The sequence below is a fragment of the Octopus bimaculoides genome, chromosome 25 (assembly GCF_046866305.1).
Source record: "Octopus bimaculoides isolate indiv1 chromosome 25, ASM4686630v1, whole genome shotgun sequence".
NCBI classification, from domain to species: Eukaryota; Metazoa; Mollusca; class Cephalopoda; order Octopoda; family Octopodidae; genus Octopus; species Octopus bimaculoides.
In genome coordinates, this window is record NC_142952.1 from 33,002,626 (window position 1) to 33,028,154 (window position 25,529).

The window sequence follows — 25,529 nt, forward strand, 5'->3', positions numbered from 1 at the left end:
AAATACGTAAACGCACAACGAAAGACAAGTACGGGACAAAATACCAAAAGAAGTCTAACTCCTCAGTTGTAGACTGTATATTACTACCTATTTCGTGCTTTTAACGACAAGACAGGAAAACTTCATAAGACAGCAGCATCCAAAAATTTTTAGAAGACAAAATTTGTGGAGAGTTAGGGCTTCGAACAAACAGACGACACCAGGGTGGACGTACGGAAACGATCGACGAAGACAGACGTTTAGGACCGACTTGGCCAATGAGAGAACCAGAAGATGGAAGATATGAGAATTTTTATTAATCACTACAATTGTTTCGATCCATGTAGCGTTGATCCCTCACGGGTGGGATACTTAACAACCGGTTTCGAAGCATCCGCCGGTGTAGCTGTGTCTCTTCGGGTGACAGATATAACTCGTTAAAATAACGACAGTTCCGCCATGTGTGTGTGTGTGTGTATGTGTAGTGAGGGTGCATGGCGTAGTGGTTAGGTATATTTTGCTCACGATCGTGAGAGAGTGGTTTCAATTCCTAGACCAGGTGGCGCGTTGTACTCCTGTGTAAAACACTTCGTCTCACGTGACTCTGCGATCATTTCGACACCTGACACGTGGTACACGGTGCTTCTGTTCAGACAAAGTCGAATTGATGAATACACACACACATGGTGAGGCAAAAGTCGCGCACCATGGGGATAATTTATTAAAACTATAACTACACATGAAACACTCCGTCGATTTTGGGGGGCTGTTTGTAAGAGTTTCTAAAACAACCGCCTTTGATGTTGGATCGGTTGCACTTTTCGGCCTGCTACTTTGGGGCGGTGGTCAACGACACTACTGGTTTCTTTAAAACGATTAATTAGGGATCCAACAATTAACTGACTTATCAATTGGAAGTTGGTGTGGATTCTGCCAGTTGAATTCCTGTGCAACAAATCTGTGAGCAGCACTTGTTTCCCCATGTATATAATATAATAAGCGCGTGTGTGGCTTTGTGGTAAGAAGCTTGCTTCCCAACTTAATGGATCGGGGTTCAGTCCCATTGCGTGGCACCTTGGGCAAGTGTCTTCCATAGTCTCAAGCTAACCAAAGCCTTGTGAGTGGATTTAGTAGACGGAAATTGCAAGAAGCCCTTCATACATACAAACATACATATATTTATGTGTGTGTGTCCCACCACAGTTTGACATTCGGTGTTGGTTTGTTTACATCCGCGGTTCGGCTAAGAGAACGATGGTATAAGTACCAAGCTGAAAAAAACAAAACAAAACACTGGGTTGGATTCGTTCAGCTAAGCATTCTTCAACGCAGTGCTTCAGCATGGCCGCAGTCTAATGCCTGAGTAAAGGACATGCATTGAAACAAAACGCAAGCAGCCGGTCAGACATTAACAGGAAGTTTACGCCAACAGACAGGCTGACAAGCTGACCAACAGACAGCCAGACACCTGGACAGTCAATGAGATCGTATCGAGCGGTTGAGGAATCATGCGTTCAGTCAAGAGACAGCCAGCCGAGCTGTCGAGATGATGGTACCTGTCCCGGAGCCACGACGACCAACAGCACCACCATCACATCAACAAGTGCCACAACAACAACAACAATATTGCTCTGCTATACGAAGCTATATACCTGTATACCTGTTGGCTCCACCTCCTAGAAATAGCAGCCAGAATTTCCCCTCCACCCGAATCACGCATCTTTTCACTTAAAGGAAGGACACATCAGATATATTATTGCTACTACTACTATTAAAACTTTAAACACGAGTCTCTCGGTGGCCGCTTGACTTCCTAGAAATAGCAACCAAAATATTCCCCGTTTTACATAAAAAAAAAAGCGGGACACATTAGAGAATGTAGTTCAAGATAGACTGTGCCTAAAAACAGGAAGAAGGCATAGTAACCCTTTACGTTTTTGATCATAGGCTTGTCTGTTTGCTCGGTGAAGGAGCTGACCTGGGGCTAAAAGCTCAGTCGGCAGCTACTACTACTACTACTACTACTACTACTACTACTACTACTACTACTACTACTACTGATGCTGTAATTACATTTTTGGAACTCGAATTGGGGAAATGAAATCCAAAAACTGCAAAGTCCGAGGAAACGGTTTCGAGTTACCGTAACAACAACAACAACTACTACTACTACTACTGCTGCTGCTGCTGCTGCTGCTGCTACTGAAAATTAGACGGAAAGAGAGTGGATTTAATAGCAATTAAGGAGGATAACATCGACCGACAAACTGTTTATAGCCATCACAACAACAACAACAATAACCATAACGACCACTTGTACCGCATCGTAAAGAACAACAATTGTAACCACAACAACAACAACAGTAACGCTAGTAGTAATAGTAGTAGTAGTAATAATAATAATAATGATAATAACAGCATTCGATGCAATCACAACAACAACAACAACAACGCTAGCCATAACAACCATCTGCACAGCATAGTAAACAACAATAACTGCAACAGTAATACTACTACTACTACTACTACCACCACTACTACTACTACTACTACTACTACTACTACTACTACTACTACTACTACTACTACTACTAATAATAATAATAATAATAATAATAACGGTATTCGATGTAATCACAGCAACAACAACAATAATCTCCATGGCATGAATAACAATAACAGTAAATAACAACAACAACCAGAGTCGGAGGAGCGAGTGCAGCCGACATCACCATCACAACAGAAGGATGTATCGACAACAACGTAAACAATAACAAACACCAATCGTCCTCAGCTCCATCACTGTCGCCATCATCATCATCATCATTATCATCATTATAATAGCAACGATTGTACGTACCACCACCTCCGACATCGGCACCCTCATCACCAACACTACCATCATCGTCAACAAAAGCGGCAAACAGCAATCAGCATCGCCATCACCGTAACAACGATGGCTATATTATTAGCGTTAACACCGTCGCCAGCATCGTCAACGTAGCAAGTACCACCGCTGCCGCCATCGCCGATACTGTCGCCAGCTCTACCCCGACCTCACCTCACCATCATTGTCATCATCATCGACAAAAAAAAAACAAAACAACAACAGCAACCATCACCACCACCACCGCCGCCGCCGTCAGCAGCTTCATCCCCACTAACACCATTACCACTACCACTGTCATTAACACCATCATCATCATCATCATCAACAAAAACACAGCCGCCACACCATCACCTTCACTACCACCACCACCATCGTTAATAACAACAGCCACTACATCCTAGAACACCGCTACACAACTACCCAAACCTTATTACTAACTACCACAGCTACTACTTATTGATTATATATATATATATATAAAAAAAAACATTTAAAAAAATACATCTTCCAGACCTCATAAACACACACACACAGAGGTGAAATACACATTACTATTATATATAGCTTTTTACATACACGCAGATGTTATATATCCGTTACGCTAGAATGTAGATTTATACACTGACTGAGTGCTTCCACACAAACACCTTAACCATCAATATATATATATATATATATATATATATATATATATATACACATACATACATATATATATATATATACATACACACACACATAAATCGACCCTTCTATAGACTTTACATATATACACTTTAACAAGAAAACGCACTTGGTTTTAATACATATATATATATATATATATATATATATATATATAGCACTGTTGTTACATAAATTGATTTTTATACACGCATTATATATATATATATATACCTTGATTTTAACACACGGATGGAATATTTACACACACATACAAAACAAATGATTTAACGTGTATATATATCATATATACTTACAGGTTTACATTACTTTAACACACACTAAACACATATTCACACAACACAATACTTTAATATACACATCAATATAGAACATACATACATACGCAAAACTTTAACACATAATATACACTCGCAAAAACTCAATGCTTATCACCAAATTTTTCTCGTGTCATTTAATTTTGATTTCCTAATTTATAAAGTTACTTAAATTTCTAAAAAAAAAAAAATTAGAATAATTTTACGAGTGACTCTCGTAGTCGTGGTAGCAGTAGCAGAGGTGGCCCAGTAGTTGTAGAGGTAATAGTAGAGGTGGTTGTAATTGATTTTAGTAGCACCTGTTATTGGAAAGTACCTGTGATAGTAAGACACCTGTAGCTGTGGTACCTCTGTTGGCAAGGTACCTGTGATAGGAAGGTCGGTGGTGATATTGGCGGTTGTTTGTTGCAAGGCCGATGGCGAAAGCGGCCAATGCCCAGGATTCGGAAACGACTGAAGTGAAAAATGTCCAAATCTTCTGTAACGGTAACAAGTTCGCCCCTCCCAGACACGTGGTCCTCAATACGAGACATATTCGTAATTTCGACAACTTCCTCGATGAACTCACTAGGATTTTAAACCCTTTACAAGGGGCCATTCGGCGCCTGTACACGCCGGTGAATGGCAACCCAGTCGAAGATACGACAGAGCTACAAGAAGGTGGAGGTTATGTGGCGGCCGGCAAAGAAAGATTCAAAAAACTCAAGTAAGTAGTTATTTAGGCAATGTTTCGCCCTTCAGGAATATATATATATATACCCTTGTATACATACATATATATAATATATATACAACCCTGTGTAAATATGTACATGCGCATAAACACAAACATACATCGTACACCCTACAACATATACAGATAGACTCCTTCATACAGAAGCAGATATATAATAAAATCAGAAAAGGGAAAAAGGAAACACAGGGATAATATAACAAATGACTGTTGTTAGTTTGATTCCTGTCATGGTTTGATTTCTTTCTTACAGGTGCAAGAAAAACCACCCCAAATTTCCTTAAATCTTACCCTATCCCATCTTTGAAAAAGAAAGGCAAAATGTAAACGAAAGCCAAGTTCCATATTTATTGTCTGAAAAAAAAAAAAAGAAATACAGGTTGTTAAAAGTGGAGCCCTTTGAACGTAACTACAATCTGTATGAGATTTATAAAGTCGAGAAGTGGGGCGCTAAACTGTAGTTATACGCTCAGCAGATTATAGTTCAATCTACTGGATCGGTACTGACCGAGGGTTATATTAGACCGGTTGTTATTTATAACTTTCTTTAAAATACATATTTGTTAATGAAACTTTCCAGAGTTACATATTAGATGGTGTAGGTTACGATTATTTTGATAAAAAAAATTTTTTTAAACTAATTCTTAATCGAAAATTTATCCCAAGGACATTTGGTATACCTGAACAAGTGTGCCTTTCTTCCCGATATTGTTTCCTCATAACTTTCAGAAAAATGGATATTTATTAATGAAATTTTCCACAAATACTTTTCAGATGGTGTAGATGACAATTGCATCAGAATTGAAATGTTAAAAATAAAATTGTTCGGCGTGTACATACATACTTGACATACATCATATAATTTTTTCCAGAGTTTTATTTTGTAGATATTATTATACTGATGTGTGTCAGTGTGTATGTGTGCCCGTTCAATAATTCTTTTTTACATTTAAATTCCGACATAATCATTCTCTACATCCGCAGAAAGGTATTTAATAGAAAAATATCTATTTTTCTGAAAATTATAAGGAAACATCGGTAGCTGTCCAGGTATACAGGAATTTGCATTAAAAATCTGCATTTGTCGAAGTCCAGTTGAATGAATCGTAAAAATTTTTTTTCTCCATTTTTTTACCCTCTCCGTTTAATCGTAATTTGCATTACGTAAAATGTATCTTTGGAAATTTTCATCAAAAAATATACATTCTCAAGAAACTTGTGAGAGAGACACAGTCCTAAGTACGGAAACGAAATTTGCTTAGGGGATGCAAACCCAGGTCCAGTTTATTATTTTTTTTACAAACAGGGTCGATTTTTTTCAGTCTTATATCGAAACAAACACCAGTATAATGACAATAATAATTATTATTATATTGCTACGTCAATTAAATCAGATCAATCCAAAAATGGACAATGTTTCAAATCAGTTCAGCAGATGTTTCTGTGCTCATTTGTTTTGGCGATGAAGTTTTTCAGGAGTATTTTCAAAGCGATTTCATCGCTCCACAAAAAATTTAGTGGGGGCTCTTGCACTCCCTGTTTCTTATTTCTCTGCCCACAAGGGACTACATACAGAGGGGACAAACGGATTAAGTCGATTACATCGACTCCAGTGCGTAACTGGTACTTATTTAATCGACCCCGAAAGGATGAAAGGCAAAGTCGACCTCGGCGGAATTTGAACTCAGAACGTAAAGACAGACGAAATACCAAGAAGCATCTCGCCTGGCGTGCTAACGCTTCTGCCAGCTCGCCGAGAGTATGGGCTCAGTTCTGTAATTATACCTGATCGATTCTATCGCTCGACTGGTACCTTTGTTTTGTAGAATTTTGGAATAGCTGCCCACTGAATGTCCCTCGTGAGAAAGGAAGAAAATAGTTTTTTTCATTCAATTTTTAGTATTTTTGTTTCGTACAACGGAAATTAAGTTTCTGAATAATTTTTTTTCCCCAACCAAATATTTTTACGCTCAACTCTCGTACTCTTTCCGTTCTCCATGAGGTAGGGACGACTACTCCAAAAGATAGCCCTTTATTTTACCGATACTGGAAGAATGAAAGACAAAGATCGATCTCTGCGGGATTTGAACTCTAAGTAAAGGGCCAGCTTCGGACAAAATGCTTTGTGATATTTGTTCTAGTTCTTTTCGTTCTGAGTTCAATTCTTACAGAGGCTGACATTGCCTTCCATCCTATGAGGTCGATAAAATAAAATATTAGCCAAGAACCGAGCCCTAGGTATCGACTAATATTCTTCCAAGGCCGGCTCAAGGTACCGGCAACTCGGGCAGTCGCCCTGGGTGCCATGTACGCGTGACGAAGACAAGGAAATTTCTACGACCGTCAGCTTGTACATGCCGAAGTTCAGCCTGACCGAGGGCCGGCTCTGCACTCTTCTCATAAACTTCTGACCTTGTACTTGTTTTATAAACAAGTACAGTGTACTTAAAATGTAAGAACAAGGACATTTCTCATTTGTTTATTAGCGTTCACTTCTCAGATATTAAAAGTGACGAGATGGCGAAATCGTTAGAGCAACATCAAAAAATGTCGCACGTTTTTTTTTTTTAATGCCGGCTCTTTGTTTCTGTGTTCAAATCCCGCCAAGGTCAACTTTGCTTTTCATCCTCCGGGATTGATAAAATAAAGTACCAGCCAAGTACTGGGGTCGATGGCATTGTCTTGTGCTCGCCAAATCAGAATCCATCTTTGGGATTTTTGGTGTTGTTTGGTCCTAAGTCAACTCTGCTCTAGTGGGGAGCCTATGATCAACGGCACTCCAACTATGACCTTCCTGTTTTTTTTTTCTGTTGGGTGGGGGTCTCTACTACTAAATTATCCAATGTGATCTTTTATTCTCTCCCTCTCACTCTTTTTCTCTCCCTCTCTCTGTTTCTGTTTCTCTCTCTGTTTCTATCTCTTCCTCTGTCTCTCTTTCTCCTCTCTGTTTCTCTTTCTCCTCTCTGTTTCTCTCCCTCACTCTTTCTCTCTCTCCCCCTCTCCCTTCACTGTCCAGGATGTGACAGTGAAGGGAGAGGGAGAGAGAGAGAGAAAAAACGAGGAAGAGAAACAGAGAGGAGAGAGAGAGAGACAGACAGACAGGATCCTTTCAGAAGTATTCCCTGACCTTTTTGAGAAATATATCACTTCCTTTTTAGAAATATACCACAAGCCTTTCAGATGTATACTGCAGTTCTTTCAGGACCCTTTCAGAAGTATTCCACAACCCTTTTAAGGAACATACCACATCCCTTTCAGAAGTATACCATAGCCCTTTCAGAAGTATTGCACAAATCTTTTGAGAAGTATACCACATCCCTTTCAGATGTATACCGCAGCCCTTTCAGAAGTATTCCACAACCCTTTTTAGAAGTATACTACAGCCCTTTCAGAAGTGTACCACAATCTCTTTTAGAATTAGACAGCAATGCTTTTAGAATTATATGTTGACATGTAAATTGAGAAATGCTAGCATCGAGGGTCCCTCATGAATTTGTTTCTTTACTCTGTGTTTCAGTAAAGTTCATAAAGTGCTATTAAAGGTGAAAAAAAAGATAAAGATACCTCCTCTAGTTGTGCTGATTCCTAATGGCCGGTTTCATGGTGTACATATTCCTCACTTGGACGGAACACCAGTCCATCACAGGATTACTCATTCTTGTCAGCTGAGTGGACTGGAGCAATGTGAAATGAAGTGTTTTGCTCAAGAACACAATGTGTTGCCCGGTCCAGGAATTGAAACCACAATCTTACGATCATGAGTCCAACAACCTAACCACTAAGCCACACGCCTCCACATAAAATGCTATTAGGGTTCAAGGAAAGAAACAGTCCAAATGAGCTAAAAATCTGTTCAATAAGGGGTTACAAGATAGGAACAGGTTTGTGTGCCTTCAGAAAAAAATGTCTAATGTCATTACATTAGTCAAGGGCCTGGAGAAGAGCAAGGAGGAACCTGCAAATGGATGAGGGACCCATTTCTCAAACAAAAAGAAAAATAAGAAAACTAAAAGACTTGATTGCTGACAACCACTTGAATTTTGGAAGGAAATCTCCTCGGAGACCCCAAAACAATCCTTTTTTGCCATGTATTATTTCTTTCTAGGACCCTGGTGTTAGGGACCTTTGTCATCATTTGTTTCAATGAAAGGATCTCATTGGAGATGTTACTGTTTGCCCTCCAGTCTGGCACATGGATTATCCCATTTTGTGAGTTATATTGCATTATGGTTTTAATTGTGTTAATCTAATCTCCAATTAACCTGAAGAATTACCAACACACACTCAATGTCTCTCTCTCTCTCACTCTCTCTTTGACATACTCTCACACAGACGTGAGAAAGAGAGTGACCTATATATGTGTATAATTTCTACTCTAGGCACAAGGCCTGAAATGTTTTTGGGAGTTGGGGACCAGTCGATTAGATCAACCCCAGTATGCAACTGGAACTTAATTTATTGACCCCGAAAGGATGAAAGGCAAAGTTGTATTCCCTTCTTACCTTGTGTCCTCCCTTTGAAAATTTCCTGGGACCACACCTGATCTTTGTAATACTTCGTTAAATTTCATAACTTTACACAATGTTTTTTTTTATGATGGAATCATCTCTTCTTTAAATTGTTCATACACATGATAAACTGTTGCTTTTGGAAGTTTCGTCGCCTTAATTTTATTGGCAGTGTGCCCGGTGCACACCAAAACAACAATGACAGAATGATTCTGTTGTTCTATGACTTTTGTGTTGTCAAATCAGTTTGCTATTCACTTGAAAAATAAAGAGGAGGATTAGATTTTCAAGCAAGGTTTTGTCAAAAAAAAAAAATGAAATGTTAAACCCTCTGTCAACTGCTTAAAATTGGTCTCAATAAATCTGCAAGACCCTATATATATTTATATATATATATATATATGTATGCCCTAATTCTTCGAAATGCTTAGTTTTAGAATGGTGGCAGCTGATGAAGGAAATGTTCTCTATGTGGCCTTTGTGTTTTCTGTACTCTGTTTATGTTCTGTTTCTCATTTTGTCTACGTTTTTTTTGCTACGTCCTGTACCCAGATATGCATCTATATATACATGTAGATGTAGGTGTGTACATACATGCATGTATATATGCATATACTCACATATTATTTGTATTATATATATATATATATATATATATGGGAGATTATACAAAAAATAACAACAGACGAGGACAGGTGGTGTAAATAACAAAAGTATATATTAGTATGACGCTCGGGAATACGGAAAGTCTTTGACGTTTCGAGCTACGCTCTTCAACAGAAAGAATACGGAGACAAGGAGAAAAACACGGAGAAAAAAAATTGAATAGTGTTCAGTCAACGGTCAATCATAATATCGAAGTACAATAAATTGAAAAATGTTCTTTTTATATTTCATGGGAGGCAACCAGGGTTGCCAAATATGCAAATTAGAATACAATAAATACCTATCCATATATATGTATATATATATATATATATATATATATATATATATATATATATACATATATATGGATAGGTATTTATTGTATTCTAATTTGCATATTTGGCAACCCTGGTTGCCTCCCATGAAATATAAAAAGAACATTTTTCAATTTATTGTACTTCGATAAGAAAAAAAATCCACAACCTTCCATCTCAGTAAACCACTCTTGTCCCTGAAAGTTGTTTTTTTTTATATTGACTATGGATTGCTTGAAGCTAACTTTCTTCCTACACTTTGATTCTTAGATCTTATATTTATATATATATATATATATATATATATATATATATATATGCATTGGAACCTGGTGCAGCTCCCCGGTTTACTGGTTTTCAGTCAAACTGTCCAACCCATGCCAGCATGGAAAACGGTCGTTAAATGATGATGATAATATATACGCATGCATATATGTGCATATAATATATATGTATATATAAGTATATAATATATATAAATGTATACACACACACACACACACATACATATATACGTATATGTGTATATATGTATGCATAAATATAAAGGTTTATATGTACATATAGATGTACAGATATGCACACACAAACATTAATGCACGTGTGTGTTGGCCAATATTGGTGTAAACAACACTAATGCTTCAATGTCAGCCATCCACTCCATCACCACCGTTGCCATCCTGACTACTGCTACGACAACCTTTAACACCCACCACCTCCACCACCACCGCCACCACCCTCACGACTATCATTCCCTCCCATACCGCTCATGTCCACTGCACCTCAACTATAACCCACTCCCGCACCACCACCACCATTCATAGCCAAATCCCTTGCCCATCCACACACCTCGCTGTTGATCACCTTTAATTATTATGTCTGCTTTGTGGAACGGAAATTAGTCTCACCTTAGTCAATAGCAGACAGAGCTATTTTTATTGCCACCCTCCCTCCAACCCTCCCTCTCGATTTGTTTCTACCCTCCTCCATCACCACCACACCTTGTCTCTCTACAAGCATGTGTATTTACACACACAAACACATATATGTATGTAAACATGCATATATATATATATATATATATGTATGTATATGCATATGCATATAAATGTCTATCCATATGTATATATATATATGTATGTACATATGTATATATATATGTATGTATATGTATTTATATATATATGTATATATATATATATATATATGTATATATATGTATATATATGTATATATGTATATATGTATATATGTATATATATATATATGTATATATGTATATATATATATATGTATATATATATATATGTATATATATATATATGTATATATATATATATGTATATATGTATATATATGTGTATGTATATATATATGTATATATGTATATATATGTATATGTATATATATGTATATGTATATATATATATATATGTATATATATATATATGTATATATATATATATATGTATATATATATATATGTATATATATATATATATATATATATGTATATATATATATATATATGTATATATATATATATATGTGTGCGTGTGTGTGCATGTCTATGTTTGTATATGTGCATGTGTGTGCGCATGTTTTAATGTATACATAATCACACTTATGGCTTCGTATATTATTGCATTGTGATGACAGCGAGCTGTCAGGTGAATTAATGCTCTCCATGTAGTGCTGTCCCCATGTAGTAACACATGTTTAAGATGGTCTGCACTGATGACGGCACAGGCACACCTCAACTTGTGCCTTGTGGAGTTGCATATTTTTTCAACTTTTAATCTTTTACTCTTTTCAGTCAGGCTGTGGCCATGCTGGGGCACTGCCTTGAAGAATTTTTAGTCAAACAAATTGAACCCCCCCCCCCCCCCAGCACTTTTTTTTTTTTGTTTAAAGCTGGTACTTATTCTAGCAATTTCTTTTGCTGAACCGCTGAGTTACAGGGATGTAAACATGCCAACACTGGTTGTCAAGTGTTATAGTTGGAGACAGACACAAAGACACACACACACACACATATACATACATGTATATACAAGAAGCTTCTTTCAGTTTCTCCCTACCAAATTCACTTGCAAGGCATTGGTTGGCCTGGGACTATAATAGAGGACACTTGCCCAAGATACCACGCAGTGGGACTGAACCTGGAAGCATGTGGTTGGGAAGCAAGCTTTTTACCACACAGCCATGCATTACATAGTTTCTTTTTATTCTTAGCAGTTCAGCAAAAGAGAACAATAGAATAAGTGTCAGGTTTTTAAATGAAAATAACTACTGGCATTGATTCATTCGACTAAAAATTCTTCAAGGTGGTGCACCAGCATGGCCTCAGCCTTCTAACTGAAACAAGTAAAACATAAACATATATGACAGGCTTCTTTCAGTTTCCACTCATGAGGCTTTGGTCAGCTCAGTGCTGTACTAGTAGACACTTGCCCAGCATGGGACTGAACCTAGAGCCATGTGGTTGGGAAACAAACTTCTTACCACACAGTCGTGTCTACTTAAAATTAAAAAAAAAAAAGTGACCGACTGATCAACATCTAATTTACATCTATTTATAATTCTGTTCACATTTGGATAATTAAGGAAGAGAGCTTCGTTAGCCCTTTCCCCTTATTAGTTTTAATTTATTTCCACATAAGTCTTTTTTAATGAAGCCTTGTGGGTCTTCGCTTCTGACATAGTTTACTGTTCCTTGGTAACCCCATACTGCTTTATTTCACTGTTTCACTCTCACAGACATTTTTTTGCCTTCTTCAAATGAAGAATATCAAACTCGGGATTATCGGACACTTACGGTAGCTTAACTACCTAGGCACCTGGGTGTTTGATGTGTGTTGTGAATGTATGTGTATTTACTTGTATATTTACACATACACACATGTATATACCTGTGAACGTGTGTGTGCTTATACACACACACACACATGTATATATATATATATATATATATATATATATATATATATATATATATGTACATATATATATGTATGTACATATATATATGTATGTACATATATATATGTATGTACATATATATATGTATGTACATATATATATGTATGTATATATATATATATATATATATATATATATATATATATATATGTGTACATATATATATGTGTGTATATATATATATATATATATATATCATCATCATCATCATTTAATGTCCATTGTCCAAGCTGTGTGTGTGTGTGTATATATATATATATATATATATATATATATATATATATATGTATATATATGTGTGTGTGTATATATATATATATATATATATATATATATACAGTGGTGTACAAAAGTAGGTATACAGTAAGTATCACCTGTGTTATGATACTTAATTCATTAGAATTATTAGCACATTAAATTAGTTAACCTAGTTGTTGTGTGTTGGCACTCCATCACTTACGATGTCGAGGGTTCCAGTTGATCCGATCAACGGAACAGCCTGCTCGTGAAATTAACGTGCAAGTGGCTGAGCACTCCACAGGTTTTTTTTTCTTTTACTTGTTTCAGTCATTAGACTGTGGCCATGCTGGGGTACCACCTTGAAGAATTTTTAGTCTAATGAGTCAACTGCAGTGCTTATTTTTATTTTAAGCCTAGTCCTTATTCTATCAGTCTCTTTTGCTGATCTGCTAAGTTCTGGGATGTAAACACACCAACACTGGTTGTCAAGCAGTGGTGGGCTACAAACAGCCCCCCCCCCGCCGCCCACACACACACAACGGACTTCCTTCAGTTTCTTCTACCAAAATTCACTCACAAAGCTTTGGTCAGCCCAAGGTTATTGTAGAAGACACTTGCTCAAGGTGTCAGGCAGTGGAACGTGAACCCAGAACCATGCAGTTGGGAAGCAAACTTCTTACCACATAGCCACACCTGTGCTGTAAAAACTAATGACCTGAATTTGAACTCAAGACCTACTTGCTGGCATCCCAATGCTATTACCACTTACCCATTCTATTTGTTTTGTTGAATTTTGGTCACTATATATGTTTTAGATGTGTTTACTCACCACACTCTGATAAAGACAAATTGGGTGAAGACAAATTAACTAATCTTTACTGGATAAGGGGTTAACAAGATTCTTTATTCCACACAATGATCGTTTTCACCTATCCTGCATTTGTCCCTGGCTGGTAGGTTATTGCACAGCTAGTTATGTTACATCCATCAGTGCAGGTTGTGTCTCGTCAGGTGTCTCATTTTAAATAAGATCATTCGCTACATATACATATACTCAGTTTTGCTTGGCATGTTGTGGTCACCCGTAGGATGTTGGCTATACTGACAGAGAATGGAGACAATTTCAGGGTTATATCCAATAGATGGGCCTGGCTAAAGTTCACAGTGAATATATGACACAAAGTGAAGTAATAAAAAAATAGAGAATAAGAAATGACAAAGGATATGAATTAAAAGATAAAATGAAGAAGGATAAGTATACACGTGTTGACATCAACACACATAGACATATAAACACATCTCTCGTGCTTGTGTCATTAAGGAGATGTCAGCAAATATGGTCATAAACAGCTATATATATATATATATATATATATATATATATATATATATGTGTGTGTGTGTGTGTGTGTGTGCGTGTGCGTATACAATAGGCTTCCTTTAGTTTCTGTCTACTAAATCCACTCACAAAGCTTTGGTTGACCCAGGGCTATAGCAGAAGACACTTGCCCAAGGTGGCATGCAGTGGGACTGAACCCGGAACCATGTGGTTGGGAAGCAAGCTTCTTACTATGCAGCTACGTCTGTGCCTATCAACACCATTGAAATATGTCTTTACCAAAACATCTGCTACAACCACCACCACCACCACCACCACCACTACCACCACTGCCATTGCCACACCACCACAACCCCCACTACTACCGATCACTCCTCCTCCCACCGCTACCCCCACCCCACTACCACCCGTACCATACAATCAATTTCCAGAAAGATATGTAACATGTGGATTAATCTAATCCTTCTTTCGAGATCTCAGTTTGTTGTTTGAGTTGGTGGTTGCAGTTAACTATGGCAGTCTGTGTTGAGAGGGACAGAGAGAGAGAGATAGTGATAGAGAGAGAGATGGAGAGAGCTAGTGATGGAGAGAAACAGAAATGTATAGAGAGGAGGAGAGCTAGGGAGATAGATAAAAAAAAAAGAGAGAAAGAAGAGTGAGAGAGAGAGATATAGTGATGAAGAAGGAGAGAAACAAATATATAGAGAGGAGGAGAGATAGGGAGATAGATAAAAAAAAAGAGAGAAAGAAGAGTGAGAGAGAGAGAGATAGTGATGAAGAAGGAGAGAAACAAATATATAGAGAGGAGGAGAGATAGGGAGATAGATAAAAAAAAAAGAGAGAAAGAAGAGTGAGAGAGAGAGAGATAGTGATGAAGAAGGAGAGAAACAAATATATAGAGAGGAGGAGAGATAGGGAGATAGATAAAAAAAAAAGAGAGAAAGAATGGGGTGTGAGAGAGAGAGGATTGAGATATATATATGAGTGATAGATAGACAGATAGAGAGAGAGAGAGAGTGGGGGTAAGTTGCGAGAGAAAGAGGATGAGGAGAGAGAGAGAGATAGAGAAGTAAAGGTGAATGTGCTTAGCTTGGGTCTGGCTGTATCTTTCCTCTATTTGTTTACATGTTGCTCTCCAAATGTTCCGGAGTGTTCTCTTAGAGGTCAGCTGACAGGTTATCAATTACTCCTATGTTGATAATTACACATGATTTACCATTTACCTTTTATCTTTCATTTGTTTCAGTCATTAGACTACGGGCCATTCTGGAGCACCACCTGGAAAAGGTTTTAGTTCAACGAGTCATCCACCTCCCCCCTACTGCACCCCCAGCACTTATTTGTTATCTTTCTAATTTTGGTACTTTTCCTGTCAGTTTTTTTTTTTTTTTGCTAAACTGCTAAGCTACGGAGGATGCAAACAAACCAACACCAGATGTCAGGTGGTGATGGGGGACAATACGCAAACACAAACACCACACCTGCATTTGCATGCAGGTGTAAGTGCAAGCAGGGCTGAGTGATAAGAAGTTTGCTTCCCAACCACATAGGATTTGGTATAGTGGATTTATGTCCCCTTCACTTAGTGGTTCGGCAAAAGAGAACGATAGAATAAGTATTAAGCTTACAAAGAATAAGTCCCGGGGTCGATTTGCTCGAGTAAAGGCGGTGCTCCAGCATGGCTGCAGTCAAATGACTGAAACAAGTAAAAGAGAAATGCAACATTACTTTATGATACACCCCAATAAATTTATAAGATTTTTCATTTGTTGGCATGGGGAGAAATAGAACTGGTAAGTGATTAAATAATTAAAACTGTTTGCTTATGTCTGTCTCGTTTGCTATTTCACGCTCCACTGACGAAATATGTTAACACTAACTTAACAGTTACTTAGCTATTTAATGCTCCACTGATTAACTATGTTAACACTAACTTGGCTATTGTTTTCCATGTGGTTGACGTCTCTAAATTTGTCTCGTTATTCCTGTAATGTTCTCCAGGTATTAGGTATATTAATGTTAATTTAGCTCTTGTTTTGTTTTTTTGTTTCTTTTGTAATATGCTTGTTGTTTCTTGATTAATTCATACCACAACAAAAGAATTGATTATCGATAATTAGATAATTAGTTCATTGGGTAAAATCATGATAGCCATTTCAAAACATGCATACATACATACATACATACATATACATATATACATCATTACTTTTATGTTTGTCTTATATTGTAAAGTTATGTAACATAATCTTTTTTAGTCTCATACATACATGTATATAAAACAATATAAAACAGACATTAAAATAATGGTGTGTGTGTATGTATATATATATGTGTGTGTGTGTATATATATATATATATATATATATATACACTTTGTGATTTTTGGCCCACTCTGTTTTATGAGTGGGCTCAGTGGTTAGAATATGGAGCTTACAATCCTGAGGTAGTGAGTTCAATTCCCAGACAAGGCTGTGTGTTGTGTTCTTGAGCAAGACACTTTCTTTCACATTGCTCCAGTTCACTCAGCTGTAGAAATGAGCTGCAGAATCACTGGTGCCAAACTGTATCAACCCCTTTGCCTTTCCCTTGGATAACACCAGAGGCATGGAAAAGGGGGGATGGTATGCATGGGCAACAGCTGGTCTTCCATAAATGACCTTGTCCAGACTTGTGCTTTGGAGGGGAACTTTCTAGGTACAAACCCTTTATCCCCTCCGCATCATTGTACCTTCTTAATATTGGTCTCTTGTAAGACAGCAAGCTAACAGAATCCTTAACACACTGAGCAAAAGGCTTTGTGGTATTTCGTCTGTTTTTTTATGTTCTCAGTTCAAATTCCACCAAGGTCCACTTCGCTTTCCATCATTTCAGTCATTATATCATATGTATGTGTGTGTGTGTTTATATGTGTGTATGTATGTCTTTTCTTTTGCTTGTTTCAGTCATTAGACTGTGGCCATGCTGGGGCACCACCTCGAGGAACTTTTAGTCAAACGAATAGACTCCAGTATTTATTTTTTTTTTAAAGCCTGGTATATTTTCTATCACTCTTTTGTCCAACCACTCAGTTATGGGGACATAAACACACCAACACCGGTTGTCAAGTGGTGGTGGTGCTGGGACAGACACAAAGACCTGCAGGCACACACACACACACACATGATGGGCGTCTTTAAGTTTCTGTCTTCAAATTCCACTTCACAGAGAGAACATCAAACACACTGCAAAATGCTGAAGTCTTTGATTTTCATTGAGGTTATTCGGGGCCCATTTATTGAGTTCTTTCATTTTGCCGATTTTCTTTGTTGACCTGATAGTGTTGAAACACTGACACCAAGCGTATGAGACATTTCTCTGATACTTTGTCATGGGTTTTGTTTGACTGTTGTTTGCAAATGCTGATATCAAGTGCAGATGGATGTCCTCTACCTTCTTGATCTTCAAGGCTCTCAGCCCCACTATGGAATGTCTCAAACCACTGTCGTACATCCGATCACTAGTGGACCCTTCATTTCATGCTCTCTTGATATTGGCAGCTGCTTGGGAAGCATTTTGTCCAAGCTTGACTTCATGTAAAAAAAGTAAACGCATTTCTTCTTTTTCTCATGTTTGCAAATTAAGGATTTCTATGCTTCAAAATTTATATTGTGAAAGAAATCAATAAAAATAAGGCGGCGAGCTGGCAGAATCGTTAGCACGCCGGGCGAAATGCTTAGCGGTATTTCGTCTGCCATTGAGTTCAAATTCTGCCGAGGTCGACTTTGCCTTTCATCCTTTCGGGGTCGATTAAATAAGTACCAGTTACACATTGGGGGATCGATGTAATCAACTTAATCACTTTGTCTGTCCTTGTTTGTCTCCTCTATGTTTAGCCCCATGTGAGCAATAAAGAAATAAGAAATCAATAAAAATTAATTAAAGAGAATACATCAGTTATTAAACATGTAAAATTTCATCTAGAACACTATAAAAATAAGATCTTGAAAAAATGTTTGCAAAAAATCAGACAGTTCTTTTCAAATAACCTAATACATACACATACACACATACACACACACACATACACACACACATATATACATATGCATACATATATACATATACACACATACATACAAGCACACATACATACATACATACACGCACACACACACATGCATACACACATACACACACATACATACACACACATACATACATCGTTGCCAGTGCCCCTGGACTGGCTTGTGCGGGTGGCACATAAAAGACACCATTTCGAGCGTGGCCGTTTTCGTGCGGGTGACACGTAAAAGCACCCACTACACTCTCTGAGTGGTTGGCGTTAGGAAGGGCATCCAGCTGTAGAAACTCTGCCAAATCGGACTGGAGCCTGGTGTTGCCATCCGGTTTCACCAGTCCTCAGTCAAATCGTCCAACCCATGCTAGCATGGAAAGCGGACGTTAAACGATGATGATGATGATGATGATGATACATACACACATATACATACATACATACACACACACACTCATACACACATACATGCATACACATGCACGCATATATACATATACACATACACGCATATATACATACACACATACATACACATACATATATATACACACATACACACACACACACATATACACACATACATACACGCACGTTTTTGTGTACATACATTTTCAGCATTACTGATGTAGACTGGGTGACAGACTCTCAGAGAGAGAGAGAGAGAGAGGAAGAGATAGAGAGAGAGGAAGAGATAGATAGATAGAGAGAGAGAGAGAGGTGCGAAGGTGGGTAGCCGGGTCATGACTATTAGCTACAAAGTTTACCTTTAATTACCTCCCACTTATTTAATGGACTATTGTGGCATCGATTGGACGACACTTCGTCAATATAGGTGCACTGGATTAATTACTGCTGCTGCTGCTGCTGCTGCTGTTGTCACTGTTGTTGGTGTTGTAGTTTGTGTCTCTGTTGTTGTTTTAGTTACTGGTGGTTGTTATTGTTTGTTGTTGTTACTGGATGTTGTTAAGTGTGGAAAGAAAACACAACTGCCAGACCTCTTCTGACACTGTTACCACAACTTACAATAATAATAATAATTATTTATTATTAATCAATTAATTGATGATGATGATGATGATAACAATGATGAATCTAATATAAGTACAAAGGTCTGAAATTTGGGGAGAGAAAAATGGTCAATTATATCGATTCTAGTTGCAGACTAATATTATTAATTATATTATTATTATTATTATTATTTAATACACACAATGTTTCTGATAATGATACAAAGGCCTGAAATTTTAGGAGAAGTTGATTATATCGACCCCCCCCCAAGCACTAGAGTGATGATGATGATGATCACAAGGGCTTGAAGAGATATGGAAAATAACAAACTTTCACTGGGGGTGGGGGTCACAATGGAAGGAAAAGTGACGTAAAAGTGAAAGGCAAGGTTACAAATACGGAAGTGAAAGAGAGGAGGTGAGAGACATCATGCGGTAAATGAATGGGTTTGTTTAAGATTCTAAAAGTACGTAAAAGTGCATCAACATAAATAAATAAAAGTAGGATAAAAAAAAAACAATAATTCAAACAGGATATAATCGAAAGCAAATAAAACATTTAAGATGTCTGGTTAGATTAGTTCGGGGCACTCCATGACACTGTCCATTAATTATTTCTCAAATTGTGTGCAAGTGCAACCGAATGCACCAATAAGCATTTTTTTGAGATATTTGGTGTTGGAAATCTCCCTCTTTGGGATATACTATTTTAAGTTTGTTGTAAAGTTTTGGTTTTATTTTTACTAATAATCTATCTTTTTGCATGTTATTTAAATTCTGTTCTTAACTGTTTTTATGCCATTCTAACTTCTTTGAAAAGTTCATATCAGAGTTTACTCTTTAAGCTGTTTCAGTCATTTTACTGTGGCCATGCTGGAGCACTGCCTTGAAGGGTTTTAGTCAAACAACTTGACCCCAGGACTTATTTTTTTTAAAGTCTAGTTCTTATTCTATCAGTTTCTTTTGCTGAACTGCTAAGTTACAGGGATATTAACATACAAGGATTGGATGTCAAGTGATAGCCTGAGGTACACATACACCACACACACCTGTATATGTATACATATACGATTGCCTTCTTTTAGTTTCCATCTACCAAACCCACTCACGAGGCTTTAGTAGAAGTACTTAACGGTATTATGCAGTGGAACTGAACCTGGAACCATGTGGTTGGGAAGTAAGCTTCTTACCACACAGCCATGGCTGCACCTAGTTGTATAATTTTGTTTCATCAATTCATCTTCATCATTTAACATCCATTTCTCGTGCTGGCATGGATTGGACAATTTGACAAGGATCTGGCAGACTGGAGAGCTGCACTGGGTTCTAGCCATCTGTTTTGGCATGGTTTCTACTGCTGGATGCCATTACAGGGTATACTGGGTGTTTTTTTTTTTTATATGGTACCATCACCTGTGCTAAATATGTATCACCAGCATGGGTGTTTTTATGTGGCACTGTTAAGGGTGTTTTTTTTACATGACACCAGCACAAGTGCTTTGTATGTGACACCAGCACACTGCATGTCTTTTTTATTCTTGTGACTGCGGCAGATCTAAAAATTCTGTTCAGTTTGTGTTACTTTGACACAACTACTGTATGAACAGATTGGTGACTGGTAATAAAGTCACAGGAAAAAAAGTCACAGTAATAAAGTTACAATATTGGCTAGGGAAAAAAAGTCACAATTTATGGGATCCAGACAAAATCTCCTCTGATAAGCCCCCATACCCCACCCCAGACAAAACCCCTGTGACTTTTTTTTACCTGGATTCAACAGACTATAGCGTTTGACTTTGTATAGCAGTCGCCATTGTTGTTGTCGTTACTTCTGTCTCTATCTTTGAAACTACTTATTTGAGTGTTTGGGATATTTCTATCTATTAATTATCCTCTAAATTGTTCAGATTTTCCCCCCTCCTTTCTTTGTACGTTTAATTGTGTCTTGATTTTGTGCTTTTCTTTCATGCTGTTGTAGTGTTCTCTCTGGTCGTAATAAGTGTTTGTGGCAGCCATTTTGGATGTTTTAAATGTAATGCGTGTTAATAGCATTTTTAAGAGTTGTACGACAAATAATGTTTTAGTTGTATGCACACACCCTCCAGGGACTGAAAGCAAGCTTTCCTTATGTACTTATTGCTCTTTCTTTTTAATAAATATTTCAAAGAAAATTTAATTTCATAATGCTTGGTGGCTGATGGATATGTGCATCTCTGATCACAAGCAGAAGTAGTGGGGGAGCATCATAGTCATGTGTTGAGAGGAATTCTTTGGGGTTTGAATAATTCACCTCTGGAAACATGGGTGTTTCATTCATCATCCTTAAACAACCCTTATTCAGGGACCTTTTGAATGGAATGGGCTACCTGATGTGAAGAAAATTCTAACTGAGCCCCACCTGCAAGGTCATGCGCTTAATTGGGCTTCATATATTTGTATCCCAGTGTCACTTTGATGGCATGTACTTCTCTCTCACTTGACAATAATAATAATAGTAATAATAATAATAATAATGATAAGGAAATAATTTTATTCTCAAACACAGGATAATGCTAATAATATAGCATGAACAGGATAAGTTATCCATATTTTTGCAGAAAAATGTCAGCAGCTAGCCATGAGTGGCCACAAACACTTTTTCTGCAAAATATGGGCAAGTTTATCCTGTTCATGCAATATTATTAGCATTATCCTGTGTTTGAGAATAAAATTATTTCCTTATCTTTCAGTATATCTCAACGCTTCTAAAGCAAACTTTATTTGTTTACTCTCATCATAATTTGAATTTGATAATAATAATAATAATAATAATAATAATAATAATAATAATAATAATAATAATAGGCAGCAAGCCCGCTACACATGCAAGACTCCAGGAGTTACAACAAGACCTGAGATAAAATGAATAAATAATAATAATTTCTGATTTAGGCAGAGAGTTTGCTGTTTTGAGGGGACAGGGAGCAGTTCATGCTATCAGTCCCAATACTTGACTGAAAGACAGGGTTGATAAATTAAGTACCAGTTGAGTACTGGGTCGATGTAATCAACTTATCCCCCCCCCCCCCCCCCAATTTCAGGCCTTGTGCCTATACTAGAAGGAATTATTATTATTATTATTATTAATATTATTATCTGTTTTGCAGTTATTTTGAAATACAACCAATAAGACGAACAAAAGGACCGAAATTTCCTTATTTTGATGTGAGTACCATCCATCTTTTTATTTTTATCTTAAATTTTTTCTGTTTTCCATTCCGTTTCTGGTGACCATTGTTTAAAAACTAAGCTGAGCCCCAGAAGGGGTCAGTTTCTGTTGAAGTGACTGGACATACTAGAAATAGCAGCAGGGAAGAAAAAAAAATCATATTCACTGCCTGAAATAAAGAGAATATATTGGGATAATGTTGTCCAGGGTTCATCTCCTCCTCCTCTTCCTCCTCCCCTCTCCTTCCCCTCCCCCTCTCTCTCATACTCCCTCCCACCTCCTCTTCTTCCTCTCCTCTGCCCTCCTCTTCTGCCTCCCTTCTGCCCTCCTATTCTCCCCCCTCTTTAGCTTCCTCATCATCATCATCGTCATCATCACTATCCTCAACTTTGTCTTTACCATCCCCCTCATTGTCCTCCTCTTTACCTCCTCTTTGCCTCCTCTTCATTATCGTCATCAACCTTGGTATCCTCATCATCATTGTCTCCCTCCTCTGTCTCCTCCTCCTCCTCCTCATCATGTCTCATCAGTCAAATCTGTACCTTCTACCATTACCTTCATCACCACCACTACCACCACCATCATCATTATCACCATCATTCTATGTTTATTCCCCATGACCACCACCACCGACCATGGGTTGTAAAAGTATTAAAAATGACATTGTTCTACTAAACACACCAATGAATTTTATCATTTTACTAAATATACGGATTTAATCACTAACATAGGTGGATGAGGGGCTGTAGGAGTGGTCTGCCCCGGGTGGCACTTTTAAAGGGGCAACACTTTTGGGTCTGTTGTAGGCAATATGTGTTTTTTGTGGGGTCCGGGTGGCAACAAACAGAAGGGCCACCCTGGGTGGCACACACTCTAACTACACTAGTAGATTTAATTGTTGAGGGATCGTATCCCCATGTCATTCCATTGTACTCATAGATGCAGATGTGGCTGTGGGATTAAGAAGATTGCTTCTCAATCATGTGGTCTTGGGTTCAGTCCCACTACGTGGCACCTTAGTCAAGTGGGTTTAGTGGAGAAAAACTGAAAAGAAGCCTATTGTATATTTATTTATATATTCGAGCGAGATTGTTGCCAGTGCCCCTGGACTGGCTCTTGTGCGGGTGGCACATAAAATACACCATTGCCAGTACCGCCAGACTGGCCTTCGTGCGGGTAGCACGTAAAAGCACCCACTACACGCTTGGAGTGGTTGGCATTAGGAAGGGCATCCAGCTGTAGAAACTCTGCCAAATCAGATTGGAGCCTGGTGCAGCCATCTGGTTTCACCAGTCCTCAGTCAAATCGTCCAACCCATGCTAGCATGGAAGGCGGACGTTAAACGACGATGATGATGATGATGATGATATATATGTGTGTGTGTGTGTGTGTGTGTGTGTGGTTGTCTTTGTGTCTCTTTGTCTTGACATCATGTGACGATTGCGTGGAGGTACGTGGCTTAGTGGTTAGGGTGTTGGACTCGTGATTATAAGATTGCGGTTTCAATTCCTGGACCGGGTGAGCAAAACACTTCATTTCACGTTGCTCCAGTCCACTCAGCTGGCAAAAGTGTGTGACCCTGGGAAGGACCAGCGTGAAGGACCCAAACAACACCATGAGCAACATCACCACCACTATCATCATCACGACCGTAATCATTATCCAAGGGGTGGGGCGCTCTTTAGTGGTCTATCATCTTGCTAGAAATAGCAGCCAAATCTTTCACAAACAACTATGTCTGATATAAAAAAAAAAGACAGGACAGTCATGGCCGGGTTGCCTTTGATCACAGGTCTGCTGGATTAGAGTTGTCCTGGAGCTGAATGATAATACCATCACCACCACTACTATCACACAAACACTAATACATCAATAACACCACCATTATCACCACCACCACCATCACAAGCACTGGTACATCACTAACATCCTCACCATCGCCACCACAATCGCCACTACCACCACCACCACCACCATCACCATCACAGCCCCCCCCACCACCACCATTAACATTACTAGTAACAACACATAAACATCAGCCACCCCGCCCCCACGACTACGCCTCCCACCCCCACACCACATATTTAACCAACAGGAACTGGTTATATTGATTGAAGTTTGTTTAACAGGATGTACGTACAACGTGGTGGTGGTGGTGGTGGTGGTGGTGCTTGTGATTGTTGTGGTTTCGGTAGAGGTGGTGGTGGTGGTGGTTGTGGCGATGAAAGTTATGGTAAAGGTGTGAGGGAGTTATACAGGTGGTGGTGGTGGTGGTGGTGGTGGTGGTGATAGTGGTATTGTTCTTAATTTTTGCCTTTTCTTAAATGGGTGGGATTTGAAGGCAGTTTTGGCTGTTATTTCTAGCAGGGTTTGTGATCTAAAGAGATTCCAACAGTGATTTATCCCTTGTTGAGTTCGTAGTCGTGATGAAGATGAAGATGATGATGATGATGAATTGGTAGTGGTGATGAAGATGATGACGGCAGCGGTGGTGGTGGTGGTGGTGGTTCCGTGATGATGACGATGATGATGAGCAAAAACAATTAATGGAAAATATTCCATTTCTTTTATTGATCCACAGAAGGAGGAAATGGTAAAAACCAACCTTTGCGAGATTTCT

General features: G+C 38.1%; 1 protein-coding gene across 5 annotated transcripts in view; it reads left to right on the top strand.

The window, feature by feature from the left end:
* Positions 1–25,529, top strand: part of LOC106884290 (uncharacterized) — a 104,007-nt gene that overhangs the window by 27,749 nt on the left and 50,729 nt on the right. For 2 of the 5 annotated variants that reach the window (XR_016238325.1, XM_089341803.1), the window contains exon 2: positions 22,848–22,905. Coding sequence is in view for 3 of the 5 variants with exons in the window: in XM_089341803.1 (XP_089197929.1) it covers positions 22,848–22,905 (58 nt within the window). In the remaining 2 variants the exon portion in view is untranslated. Of the gene's footprint in view, positions 1–3,733; positions 4,577–15,874; positions 16,428–22,847; positions 22,906–25,529 lie in introns of those variants that run through there. The other 3 variants (XM_014935593.3, XM_089341804.1, XM_089341805.1) reach the window with 3 other exon arrangements.